We start from the raw sequence: 13,671 nt of genomic DNA, 5'->3' as shown, positions 1-13,671 counted from the left end.
AAACTAGTCCACACACATTCCACTTAAAATATATATGTATTTTTAAGTCAAATGATGCTTTATAGTTTGAATATCTGAATCATGTTAATTAAAAAAAATATGAAATAAGAAGCCCTATTGGATTCAATTTGCCATAATTTTTGGGGTTTCATGGGGGAGGAAACCAGAAACAGCATTTAAGTCACAAGACAGAAAATAATGCCAGTAATGATAGTTATAATAAAAAAAACAAAACACATATGCATGCTTTAGTCTTATGCTTTTAATCAAATACATACCTACTTCACCCACCAGTGATGGTACCAGCTACTATTTATAAAAAGATTCCTTTGTCACCATTTCAAACTTTGGTGTGTCTGTGTGTGTCTGTGTCTGTCTGTGTGTCTGTCTGTGTGTCTGTCTGTGTCTGTGTGTGTGTGTGTGTGTAGATCAGTGATGCGGTATACAGCCTGGTGCAGGGGCAGTGCCAGGCCCAGTATGAGGCGTTGTTGCAGAAGTGTGAGGCGGCCTGCTCCTCTCTGGAGGCCTCCATGCGAACAGACATGGACCAGATCATCACCTCGAAGGAGCATGTGACCAACAAGATCAGAGGTTAGTGAGAGAGCGGTCATGATTATCTACTGAAATACTTTCTGAAATGACCTGTCTATGATGGTCTGGATCATCAGTTCAGTTAATTATTCTTCACTGCATAAGAAAACATACACAACATAGGGCTATGTATATACATATATATTGGTCTTGCCAACCCTCTGTGAAGCCTAGTGGGGATCGGAACCTCCAGGTTGGGGTCCAGTGTTCTAGAGTGTGCCACCAGAGTGATTACAGACTAATTCTAGGCTCTGACTCCTGTTGCTGCTCTGTGTGTCTCACTAGCTGTTTCTAAATAAACGAAATGGAAATTGTTAAAGCAGCAGACATAAACATTGATGAAATACCAGTATGATAATAACAAAAGGTACAAGCCTTTTTAAAATCCATTTTTAAGTTTTATTTTGAAATTCAATTGAAAATTATAAAAAAAAAGATTTTAAGTCACAATATGAATTTTAATGTGTCATATTATTGATTTATAATTTTATTTTTATTTTTTAATCTAGTGGCACACTTCAGACTCCATAGGCCTTTCTGACAACATTGTTGCATCAATTCCACTTACCACTGCAGGTTCTAGTGAGTATTGTCTGTACTGCAGAAGGACCGTTCAGATATGACCTGCAAACACACACTGGATAATCGTTTACACACAGTATTATCTTACATCTGCCTGTGAGTCGTTGACATTGGATGCTCGATTTAACCTCCATTCTCTGCATTTGTACAAGTGTTTACTAGCAGCCTGACAGCTTCCTGTTGTCACTCAGTGGAGACCAGGCAGACCAGCAGCATTCCTCACACTGTTTATGAGTGAGAGAGAGATTTTAGCTGCTGCTGTGCTGCAATGACATATGGAAGGAGTACCAAACATGTTTGCTTCCTTCTCCCCCACAGCTGTGGTTCTCCCCAAGGCCGAGAAGCTGCTGAAGGTGAGCATCCAGCCCTACATCAGCTCTATCCTGGACGCCCTGATGGAGCCAACCAGCCGAGGCTTCTCTGAGGTCCGCGATGTGTTCTTCAGAGAGCTGGTGGACATGAGCAAGAACACCCTCAATGAGGGCACCAAGGAGACCATAGCACAGGTGAGGAGGTGGGGGAGGTTGTGGTGATTGGATTAGAATGCATGAACTGGTATCTGCATCAAAACCATTTAATAGTCCAGTATGGTTTGTGAAACAGAAGTATAACCAAATGTACAAATAATCTTCTCCTCCTCAGCACATGGAAAAGATCTCCATGCTGGCCTTCCATCCTGTAAAGATGCAGAGCTGCTATGAGAAGGTGGAGCAGCTGAGTCTGGAGGGTCTGCAGCAGAGGTTCGATGTCTCCAGCCCCTCGGTGTTCGTCCAGAGAGCCCAGATCCTCATGAGAGAGGTGACACTCTAATACTGCTACTACCTACACCACTTGCTTCTAGTCTAGCTTACAGTATGGGTTGGAAATTGGGCACTGTGTTGGTCAACAGCTGCAGCCTCCATTATTAAAGCAGAATTCCAGTTTATTACAACTTGGGCCTTTCATAGTTTTGTGTATTTCCATCAGTTATGAGAACAAAGTGCTCGCCAAGTTAATTGCTAAGGTTGGAGGAACGCGATTACATCACTGCAACACAATCCGACCAGTCAAGAAACACGAGCAGTCAGATGATCTAATCTAATCTATTTAAATGTTTATTTGGAATTACCTGTTCCCAAACAGCGATTGTCTAATCATAGTTTAGCAACAGGAACTAGATACGGCAGGCCTCAAGCTTCAGGTTTCTATGCATGCATGGGGCAGTAGTAAAGGCCTAACACGTACTAAATGCTTCTGATCTGCATGTTTTGCAGTACAACTATTGTTTTAAATGGCCAACACGCACCAAAAGTGTTCAATTCAATTCAATTCAATTCAATTCAATTTTATTTGTATAGCGCCAATTCATAACAGAAGTTATCTCAGGACACTTTTCAAATAGAGCAGGTCTAGACCGAACTCTTTAACATTAATTACAGAGACCCAACAGTACCACCATGAGCAAGCACTTGGCACAAGGGCAAGGAAAAACTGCCTGTTAAAAGGCAGAAACCTAGGACAGATCCTCCGGCTCTAGGTGGGTGGTCGTCTGTCTCGACCAGTTGGGGTGAGAGAGAGAGAGAGAGAGAGAGAGAGAGAGAGAGAGAAAAGAGAAGAGAGAGAGAGAGAGAGAGAAGAGAGAGAGAGAAGGAGAAAAAAGAGAAAAAAAAAAGAGAGAGAGAGAGAGAGAGAGAGAGAGAGAGAGAGAGGTGCACAGCAACAACAGTATTAGCAATGGCAGTCAAGCAGGACCATGGCAGGAGGCTCCACCAGGATCCATGAGAACCTGCGAGACGAGAAAGCACAAGAACTCCGGGGAAGAAGTGGAGTTAGTAACATGCATTAAAGGGACATGAATGAGTGCAGAAAGAGAGAGGAAGAGAGTAGCTCAGTGCACCATGGGAAATCCCCCGATAGTCTAGGCCTATAGCAGCATAACTAAGGGATGGTTCAGGACTCACCTGATCCAGCCCTAACTATAAGCTTTATCAAAGAGGAATGTCTTAAGCCTACTCTTGAATGTGGTGAGGGTGTCTGCCTCCCGAACCACAACTGGAAGCTGGTTCCACAGGAGAGCAGCTTGGTTCAAGATGTTTTATTATATTATTTCCAAAGCTAACAACACAACAGCCAAAGGATCCAGATAATGATGCATGCTGCTAACCGCCATATCAGAGTGGGTCTGTCCTGTTCTATACTGAATTTGAACAGTGCCCGAAGTGGACCAGTACTCACCAGTACTAAGTACAGGCACTTCAGATTTTTGTCCATGAGTACCCTTACTTCTTATTGAGTACCACCACCTCTGGTGAGCATGACCGTACACACCACTGAGGTCACTGTTGTCTGAATCTATCTATCTATCTATCTATCTATCTATCTATCTATCTATCTATGATAGATAGTCCTTGTTAGTCCTGGTTTGGACTCCCTTTTGCCTTCAAATTGCCTATCTTTATATACACACGTTGACAAAATTGTTGGTACCCTTCCGTTGAAGAAAGAAAAACCCACAATGATCACTGAAATAACTTGAAACTGACAAAAGTAATAGTAAATAAAAATTTATTGAAAATTAGCTAATGAAAATCAGACATTGCTTTTGAATTGTGGTTCAATAGAATCATTTAAAAAACCAAACTAATTAAACTGGCCTGGACACTCGTAGTAAAACTTTGTACTCGTAGTAAAACTGGAATGATCCTTTTTATACAAAAAAATATATATTCTCTCCATGTATCCATCTATTGCTGCTGTTCATTCCCTTTTCCACTGAGGGGCCTTTGAGCAAGGCATTTACCCCAGCTGTAGTGGACTGCCCAGAAGCCACCTGCAGAATGAATTAAGCTGTCTACTAAGCCTTTCCAATAATACAAAGTAGATTTCGCAACAGTCTGAAAATAAAAGGCTAAAATGTGACCAGTGTTGGGGTGTGTGTCCTCACTGTTTGGACTGCAGTCCTCCAGAATAAGAGAGTTCTTGTCTGTTGTGGCTGGAAGTCTAAACACTTGGTTTGTAGTAGTAGAGACACAGAGTCATTATTCAGTGCCAAACATGTCTATTCATAGAGCCGTTCTTCTCTTGTTTAGTCAAGTTTATTTGTCACTCCGCTCAGTTTTCAGTGGAACTACTTTCTTCTAAAGAAATAATCCCTTTACAAATCTTTGTGTTTTCATGTGCATTATCCCAGTAATATGGGTTGTTTCTGAAGTGTTTTAATGATCCTCTTTACTCAAAAAATTAAAAAAGTGTGTCCCCCTAAATCACCTTGAATTTCCTGACTTTATTAAAGAGGTGTTTTCACATCCCTCTACTTTTTTACTTTTTATTTGGGAAGACAACATTAAGTATTAATAGAAGTATATTTTTACATAATTTAAAACATGCCGAGAGGGGAACTTTAAGTAATTGTTCAGTGTTGAGACACAACAAACTGAAGTCCCTTTACTAACACTGTGTCAGGGTCAAAGCCAGAATCTCAGAATTAGGCTAACATACCTGGACAAATCGCAACCACAACCATCTACATGGACAGATACCATTAGTATTTAGTGATTTAGTTGAACCAACCCTTTAGAAGTATTTTACTGTCTTGGCCTGGGAAAGACCTATAGTATTATTTTGCTGCTAATGCATATTCAAGTAAAATCAGAGTGTCTGATAGTAGCTGTGTTTTGATGCACATTCTGTGGTATCACAGAAAAGGTTGATGGAAACGGAAAAAAAAACTTAGGTTTTTGTGTTTTCGGAAAAAGAGTTAGTGCTCTTAATTGGAGATGGAAACACTTTTTCTCAATAATTTCTGATGTTGTACACAGTCTCCTCATGTCTCCCATAAAAGATCCATCATCCACTAACACATCCCTGCTCTTTTCATTACGTCTCTTTTTCTGGTTTTCCAGCTGGAGATTTGGTGCCACCTACGGCTTATCTTGTGAAACAACTCCTAATAATCGCATAACGGTAGTGGAGAGAAACAAGCATTAATTAACTTTTTCTTTTGACGAAATTACTTGACATTAAAATTTGCGATTAATTTTGATGGACATATGGCTAGTGTGGAATGAAATCACTTTGATTCAGGTTAAAACATGAAGCTTTCCACATGAAGCTAAATTACCATCTGGCATGTTTCTTTAAGATGTAAATGCTTGTAAAGCGTAACTTTTAGTTTGTATGTGCATCCAGCCACAGCAATAGTTTCCTCCTCTATAATTCTTCTTGTGTAAAGCCCAGGGCCTTGAAATAATTGCATTAATCTCCCATGTGTCCAGACTTGCACAGGAACTCAGTCTCAGGGAAGAGATCCAAGAAGCAGGCATTCTGGCATTCAACTCCCCCATGGAGAAATCACTTATCATGACCTCCTCAGTGGGGCCCAGGGCCAGTAAGGGGGGCGGGGGTCTACATTTTAACTCAAGGTCATTCTGAGTTCAAGTACTGTTTAGAAACTACAGATTCTCAAGCTGTGAAGCCTTTTTTCAAGCCCTAGACTGTAAAAAATAAGACATGTCCTTTAAAAATCTCACTATAGACAGTTTAGTAGCTGTTCTGGAGCTTTTGATTGTACCACACGGTCTTCATCAGCAGATGGAGTTTGCCCAGTTGTCATGTAATTCTAGATGTTCAAATGGAGTATCAAGGACATAATCCAAGGTCAAGAACACACTTTCACTCTTGACTTCATAATGTAGTTTTGTAGCGTGAGAGCATAAAGAAACAAAATGATCACCTCTCCTGCAAGTCGAGGTTGCATGTCAAAATCATGTGAATTAAATCAGCTTGTGCTTCTCCATAAAAAGTCCTCCTCAAAATAACAGACGTATCCGTGGACATGCACTGTACTTCTGAGATTAAATGGCGTTATGTAACGGTGCTGAAGATATGCTACCTTTTTAAATCTCATCAGAAATCTTGTCAGTACAGATTGTTCAAGCATGTGTTTCTAATCTGATTACAATACAAGAGCCAATTTTGCAAATCACCTAAGATGCCCCCTTTAAGCTTAAGTACCAAAAGGTTTCAGTGCTGTATGTTTCTGACCACAAAATGCATCACATGTTCTGCATTTGTGGATTCTTGGAATCAGGATGTTGCAGAGAGCTCATAAAGGCAGCAGCAGCAGCAGATGACTGTGGTTGACCAGTGAGTGGATCAGATCCAGGAGATATTGAGGTCAATATTTGAGTTGTGTTGCCGCAGGGAATCATTCAGTTATTATTGAATTGTTAAACACTTCATGATTCTGCAAAAGCTTGGTAGGGTTATTTGAATTAGTTTGTTGTCCCTGTGTGACCTCCAACCAACAGGTTCCCAGCCTCCAGTTTGAATGCTATATTCACTGTATGCTTACTTACTGTGGGGTATAATGATGTTTGAACCTTTCTGTTTGACATGCAAGTAAGTTTTTTCAGTTTTAAATGGAACAGAAGAAGAATTTCCAGTGGCGTGAGAGAAGTCATTTTACTTTCAAGAAACAAGGGGCAGTTATGCCATAGCTTGTGTTTGCTCAGTTTGTTTAGGGATTGGAAGAGGTTCAGCCTGTGCTAACAGCTGTAGGAAGGTGAGTGCCCTCTAATGGTGGTTCAGTAACTCAAGAGAATATGGTGTGCAGGCACATCATGGGACAGAGACAGCAGCACTGGGGGCAATTTAACCACTGAATGCATGCATTTTTCATCTCCAGAACATACTATACCAACATACAAACATTTTAATAAATGGCAAGAATGTGTTTTTTGTTTCTTAAATGGAATATAATATAGTATGACATATGGATGTTGGTCTGTGTAATGTAACACATTAGCCTCTGTGTGTGTGCGTGTGTGTGTGTGTGTCTGTGTGTGTCTGTGTGTGTCTGTGTGTGTCTGTGTGTGTACAGCAAATGGACGATGCGGTGTATACGTTTGAGCAGATTCTTCACCAGAGCCTGGAGTCCCAGGCTACAGAAGAGCTCTGTAAGACCATCCAGCGGTGCCAGGACAGAGTCATAAAGGTAAAATACACACACACAGGTTGTAAGAAAACCTTTAAAAAAATGTTTTTATATAGTAGTATATATCACAGGAATTCATTAATTCCTGTGCAGAAAACAAATAAAAAATGGTTGTCTGTGAAGTTTAGATTATTATTTAAGATATAAACTTAAAAGGAATGGATAAGGGTACGTGAAGACCTGAACACAAGCTATATTCACAGAGCCTTCCCACTCTGATGAACAGCCTCATCCTGCATTAGAAACAACCAAAGAGCTAATAGAACAACAAGAAACAATTCATCTAAATCTTCAGTTTACTTACGGATAGAAAAGGGCTCCCTTAAGGAAAAAGGTTTGCACACACTGACCTAATCCTAAACCAAAGCAGGAAGATTTACCTCCACTGTCTCTCTATGTCTTGTCATAGCGGGACAGTCACACTAATGACATTAACGACGGCTCTGTTTTATGTCCCAGTAAGTCAGCAAGCCACAGTGTGGCAGTGAGCCTGCATTATACAGTACCAGGACCCTGAACCTGAAGCAGCGAAATGGAATTCTCCCATCATTCATTTTATTATTTACACCTGTGCTTTCCCTGTGTGTCAAACAAACAAGTTTAAATGGCTTACATGAAAAAGATCTATGGCTGTGTCTACAGTCACTCCTTATTTGCTATATAGTCCCATATTACCCATCTGCCATTTATTTAAAATGATCTTAATTCTGTGTAAATGTATTCACTATGTAGTTCCTTCACAAATGTTCACAATGGAAACAAAGAAAATGGCGTCTGCAAGATGTACGCTACTTTCTGCTTACGGCCCCACAATGCAATGCTTCTCATCTTATAAGCATTACACCTCAGTGGTGACAAAGCATGTATGAAATCTCAATTTCCTGCTTACTACAGAGTAAACCAGTGGTTGCCAACCTTTTTCCTTCAGGGATCCATTAACCATCATTTGGTAAACTGACGATCCCTGACACATTTTATGGGAAGTTCATATTATATTCAATGCATAACAATAACAGTAGATAAACTGTACAATGAACCCAAACAGTGAACACAATAACTGCAGGAAGATTGTGTAAAATGAGCAATATGTGGATTATTTCCTTTGAATATTGATCAGAGATGAGTTTTGCTGATATTTTAAGAGATTTTTTGACTGTTAAGTATTTTTTAACAATCATACAAATTGTATAGATTTATTTTCTGACAATTTCAGTGTTTTCTTCTCATTGTTCTATTAGCTCTTTGGTTGTTTCTAATGCAGGAAGAGGCTGTTTATCAGAGAGTGAAGGCACTGTGAATATAGTTTGTGTACAGGTCTTCAAAGTTTAGATCTTAAACAATAATCTAAACATTAAAAAAAACGTTTTCTTACACCCCTTAAAATCAAGAAGGCTTTGTGACCCCCTGTGAAACTTTGGCGACCCTAGTGGGGGTCCTGACCCCCTGGTTGGGAACCACTAGAGTAAACTATTGAGTTTCTGCTATATAGAGCAGTGTTTCTTAAATGGGGGTACATGTACCCCTAGAGGTACTTTGGAGTACTGCAGGGGTACTTGACGTTTTTTAATAAATGTCAGTTTATAGTAAATGTTAATGTTTATATCAGTCTTGCATAATTCCTAAAATAAGTTAACTATAAGTTCAATTATAAAATATATAAATGTAAGTTCAATCAACCAAATTTTATTTTCAATATTCCTATTTTCAGTGCAATCATTAACTGCTATAAACTGTTGATTAGTCTTATTAGTTTTCAGTCAGTTCAGTGCAGCTTCAGAGCTGTGATATTGCATGATGACAAGAAATGTTTTACTGTGAATTTAATGAAGGATTCCAAACATTTGAAATGAAACTTTTAAGGGTTTTTCTTAATAAATCAGACACTGGTGGCACAGTGCTGTATTGCAGCTCTTTCTAAAGGCATTTTATTTCTAGTCTGTCAAATAAATGTAATGTTGTACAACGTGTCTCTCTGAAATGTTAAATTACAGTTAAATAACCCAAAATAAGTACTTAAGTGCAGTCCTAGAGTAAATTGTGATACTGGTGATATATCTTGCTCTGCTGTCAACGATCATTCAGACAAAATGTTAGTTTGGGGTAAAAGGCTTTCACTGAAAACTCATGCAGTGATAATAATGCTTTTTCTTGTTTTTTTCCCTTTTTTGTTCATTTGTTGTCCAGAAATTTGACTATGACAGCAGCACAGTGAGGAAGCGTTTCTTCCGTGAGGCTCTCCTCCAGATCTTCATCCCCTACATGCTGAAGCAGCTCAGCCCTTCCTGTGCCTCGGTGAGTCTCGGAGTTATAGTTGTATCTATAGTTCAATTAAAGATATCTCTAAATCAGTTCTGACTATTCAAACTGTAATTTCTACATGTGAAAATATATATTATAACATATCTAAAATGTTGTACAGATATCTTAAATTAACATTTCAACCTGTCGAAATGTAATTTCCACTAACTAAACTAAAATGCTGCCCGTCAGTCCTACTGAGCAGATGTTAAAAGGGCTTGCCATACCAAATCTATCACGTATCTAAATAAAAAATACACAACATGTAGTGAAAGTGTGCATCCAACATGTGCTAGTATATGACGATGGATTCTACCATCTTTATCTGTTCTGGTATTTCTCAGGAAAAACTGACTAACTCCCCGAGTGAGGATGAGGATGTTCAGTATAAAGCAGTTGAATTGAGTTGATAAAAGGTTTTTGTTGTTGTTGTTGTTGATGATGTTGATGTTGATGTTGTGAACACCAGGAGCTGCCGCGCTTCCAGGAGCTCATCTTTGAAGACTTTTCCCGTTTCATCCTGGTGGAGAACATCTTTGAGGAGGTGGTGCTGCACTCTGTGATGAAGGACATCATGATGGGTCAGTCTTCTACAGTGTTACTCATCCTGCCTGTTTTTACACTCACATGTCCATAAAAACACCTCCTATACAGTGTTGGGCAATAACGCATTCCCAATAATAATATTACAGCAGTAATATTACTTTCCCCTGTAACTAGTAGTGTAACTAATTACTAATACATTTCAGTAATAATATTAAAGTTACCTCCCCAAAAATAATTGGTTACAATCTTATTTATGTTGGTACAATCACATCTTTGGATTCACTTTTGTAATCATGGAGGAAATTAGTTTGTTCGGCATTCAGCTTCTGGAAATATTCCATTACTTTGATTTTAACAAACAAAACTGGATTTTAATGGTTGGTAAAGTCAGAATTTTGGGGAGAAAAGACACAATTACCAATTCAGTGGAGAGTAGCAGAAAGTAATATAATTAATAGTGTAACTAATTACTGTTGGCAGGGATGAGTAAGTACAGTACCATAGAATTTGGTCACAATTACTCGCAGGTCCCTCTTACTAGCGTGGTGTGGCTACATGTTTTGACAAATAATATCATTTTATAGAAGTTCTTTGGCTAAAACCTCTTAAAGCCCACCAGGTCGCCCACCTGAGCGAGTTCTAAGCTGCTTAAATCACCTACACAGATATAAATGTTTAAACTTTTGTCAATATGGACGTGCTACACATTGTTAGATCAGTTAGATTCTTCTCAATTCAATCTTTCAGTTTATTTTACAGAAACCATATGATCAAATGAATGATTTGTAATTAATGTTATTCAACAGCCTCATTTTAATGAAGTAATATTCAGACTGTTTTAAATAAACAATCTGATAATATTTCCCATCTTTGCTGAACAAGAGTTTTGTGCAAAAGGAATTAAAGGCCTGTCCCGAATAAAGGCAGGTTTAGATCAGTGTTTTGTGAACATTAAATGCTATCAATACTGCCACTAATACTTTTCTAAAATGAATGAATGATCCATTTCAATGCTTAGCTTGTAGTATGATCTCCTGATTTTGTTTTGTTTATTATTTGATATGTATTGTTTGCTTGATTACCTTGTTATTTTTGCTTTGTTAAATGGCTTATTGTATTATATTGTTTAACTGTCACTGAGCACCCCTATCGTTGAAATGGTACATCCCATTTTATTCCTCCATGAAGAATTCTCTATAGTATTGTAGCTGTTGCATAGCTGCAGTAGTGTAATTCAATACATTTTCTTTGTCACTCGTCCTGTTGAAGCCCATTTGAACCTCTTCTCTCTGTGTGTAGCTGTTAAGGAGGCGGCTGTTCAGAGGAGACACAACCTTTACAGGGACAGCATTGTCCTCAGCAACAGCGACCCCAGCCTGCACCTACTGGGAGAAAACCCCTCCATCGACTGGACCGGGGAGTACGGCGGAGAGCAGGAGGAGGTGGACGGTACAGGGGAGGATGCTGAGGGTGACGCTGAGGGGCAAGGTGAGGAGTCCCATAAGAGAAGGAGGATGAAGCAGGTAGTCTCCATGATCCAGGTGGAAGGCTCCCCAGTCCTGCCTGGCGAGTCATGCATAGAGGTACCCGGTGTCAACGACATCCCAGAGGAGGAGGAGGAGGAGCAGGAAGAGGAGGAGGAGAAGGATGGAGATGGAGATGGAGATGGAGATGGAGAGGAGAGCTCGGGTTGTAAAGCTTCTCCTCCTGATCAGAATGGATCAGCAAGTCCCAAATCTTCAGAGAACCCTCCAGACTTGTCAAATGGTTCTGTCTTGAAGGAGGAGGAGGCCAAACCAGAGGAGCAGGCTGAAGGAGGAGTCCCGCTGCGGGTTGAAACAGCCACAGAAAGTGCTTCAGCCTTAGAGGAGAAGGGTGAGGGAGAAGACAGCCAGCCGATGACGGTAGTGGAGGAGCAACTGCCCTCCAACCAGGAGGTGTCAGAGGAGGAGTTGCCACCGCCGCCTCCTTCCGAGGAAGTCCCATCCGGGGCCACAGAGGTGGTTCCAGAGAGCACTCCGGAGGCGCCGTCTGACTTCCCCCCGCCTCCACAGGACGACAGCGGCTTCCAGTCTCCCACCAGTGAAGGGGTGGAGGGTGAGGAGGAGGAAGAGGCCCCCAGCCCGCAGCCCGCAGAGGAGCACCCTGAGAAGAGTGTTGGCTCAGCCCAAGAAGCAGAGACCAAAACCAGTGACTCTGAGACCAGAGAGCAGTGAGGAAATGATTCCTGTTTGTTTGACCTAAACTGAATCCTGCTCTTTTTTCTTTGCTTTTGTTAAAGACTCGTTTTAGCCCACCAGTTTTCAGTTTCCACACCAGTTTCGGGCATAGTAGTGACTCAGCAGATTATTTCCACCGAGCAGGGCTCAGGTGTTGTCGTCTTTTTTTTTTTTTTTTTTTTTTAAATCTTGTTTCTTTCTGCATGAATTTCACAGCCTTCCATCAGACACACGCGCACACACAAGTTCCACACGTTTTCTCTTCACCTGGTAAAAATGTGAGCACAGTGGACGACCTCGAGTTCCTAATGGTGTGTTATAAGCATGTGACCAGTTGCAACAACACCCCTGTTGAGGTGCCTTTGGTGATTTAGCTCCCAAGTCTGTGGCCTTCAGTAATCATCAGCAATTGGATTTTATTTATGGCATTTGTTGGTGTAAATACAGTTTGTGCTGTTGGAAACTCACTTATTGGTTATTACTGGACCTGATTGGCCAACAGAAAATGCTTTCCAGAATGTGGAAAAGTCTGTTTTTAATCTCAAACTTCATTATAATTAATTAATTGTCCATGTATACGCTGATGACTCAAGACATGACAATTTCTTTTCCTGTTGGTGGGAATAACACTATTTTATGAGTTTATCCCTTAATAAAGAAAGCTTGTGTATATTATGTATAAATACTTATGGACCAGTGAACTACCAAACTGTTATTTTACATAATTTTATATCACGCCATCAGTGCCTTAGCTGATCTCTCCATTTATTTATTATTTTGCACCCCCTTCTCTTTTTTTTGACCAATGTACTTTTAGATTTATTTTACCCTTGTGTAATACAAATGACTGTTATTGATAATAAATCATTATTGATTAATTATTATTAGTTTGTCTTCCTGGTCTTTGTAGTCACTACAGGAGGGACAGTAGGCGTGTTCTCTTACAAAACCCACATTCACACACATTACTCAGTTTGGGAGCTGAGAGCCAGCCTACTCATCTCCAGTACTGTGGGAGGCGTGTGTGGGAGAATGTGAATGCCTTTGATTCACTGGATTAAAACTTCCAGGTTTGGAGGTTATGTGAGATTCCAGCTTTTTCAAACTAAATCATAAGATTAGAAACTTCACCAGTTCACCCCGACCGCCCAGCTCTCCATCAGAGAAAAGATAAGATGGGCTTTATTGATCCCACACTGGGGAAAATCACTTGTTACAGCAACTCCAGATACAACACAGAGTGATAGATTAGAAAAAATACACAAAGTCAAAAATAAATGGAAACATAGAAGATGTAATAGAAAAGAGAACATACACTTTTTTAAATGTAAATATATATATTTGTATAATAAATATTGTTTTGAAAGATAGATTGTTGTACAAGATTGTACAAGATTACAGCGGGAGATAGTTGCACGGTGTAAATGAGTATAATTTAAATAAATATAGGTATAATTGCAC

General features: G+C 39.9%; 1 protein-coding gene across 1 annotated transcript in view; it reads left to right on the top strand.

The window, feature by feature from the left end:
* Positions 1–13,094, top strand: part of niban2b (niban apoptosis regulator 2b) — a 36,959-nt gene extending 23,865 nt beyond the window's left edge. The window contains exons 8-14 of the mRNA XM_051422286.1: positions 429–591; positions 1,492–1,679; positions 1,816–1,971; positions 7,034–7,147; positions 9,332–9,439; positions 9,915–10,026; positions 11,291–13,094. Coding sequence (XP_051278246.1) covers positions 429–591; positions 1,492–1,679; positions 1,816–1,971; positions 7,034–7,147; positions 9,332–9,439; positions 9,915–10,026; positions 11,291–12,207 — 1,758 coding nt within the window. The 3' untranslated portion in view covers positions 12,208–13,094. The remainder of the gene's footprint in view (positions 1–428; positions 592–1,491; positions 1,680–1,815; positions 1,972–7,033; positions 7,148–9,331; positions 9,440–9,914; positions 10,027–11,290) is intronic.
* The last annotated feature ends 577 nt before the right edge of the window (positions 13,095–13,671 follow it).

Source organism: Dicentrarchus labrax, unplaced genomic scaffold (genome assembly GCF_905237075.1).
Source record: "Dicentrarchus labrax unplaced genomic scaffold, dlabrax2021, whole genome shotgun sequence".
NCBI lineage: Eukaryota > Metazoa > Chordata > Actinopteri > Moronidae > Dicentrarchus > Dicentrarchus labrax.
This window is presented reverse-complemented; position numbering and strand designations above follow the sequence as displayed.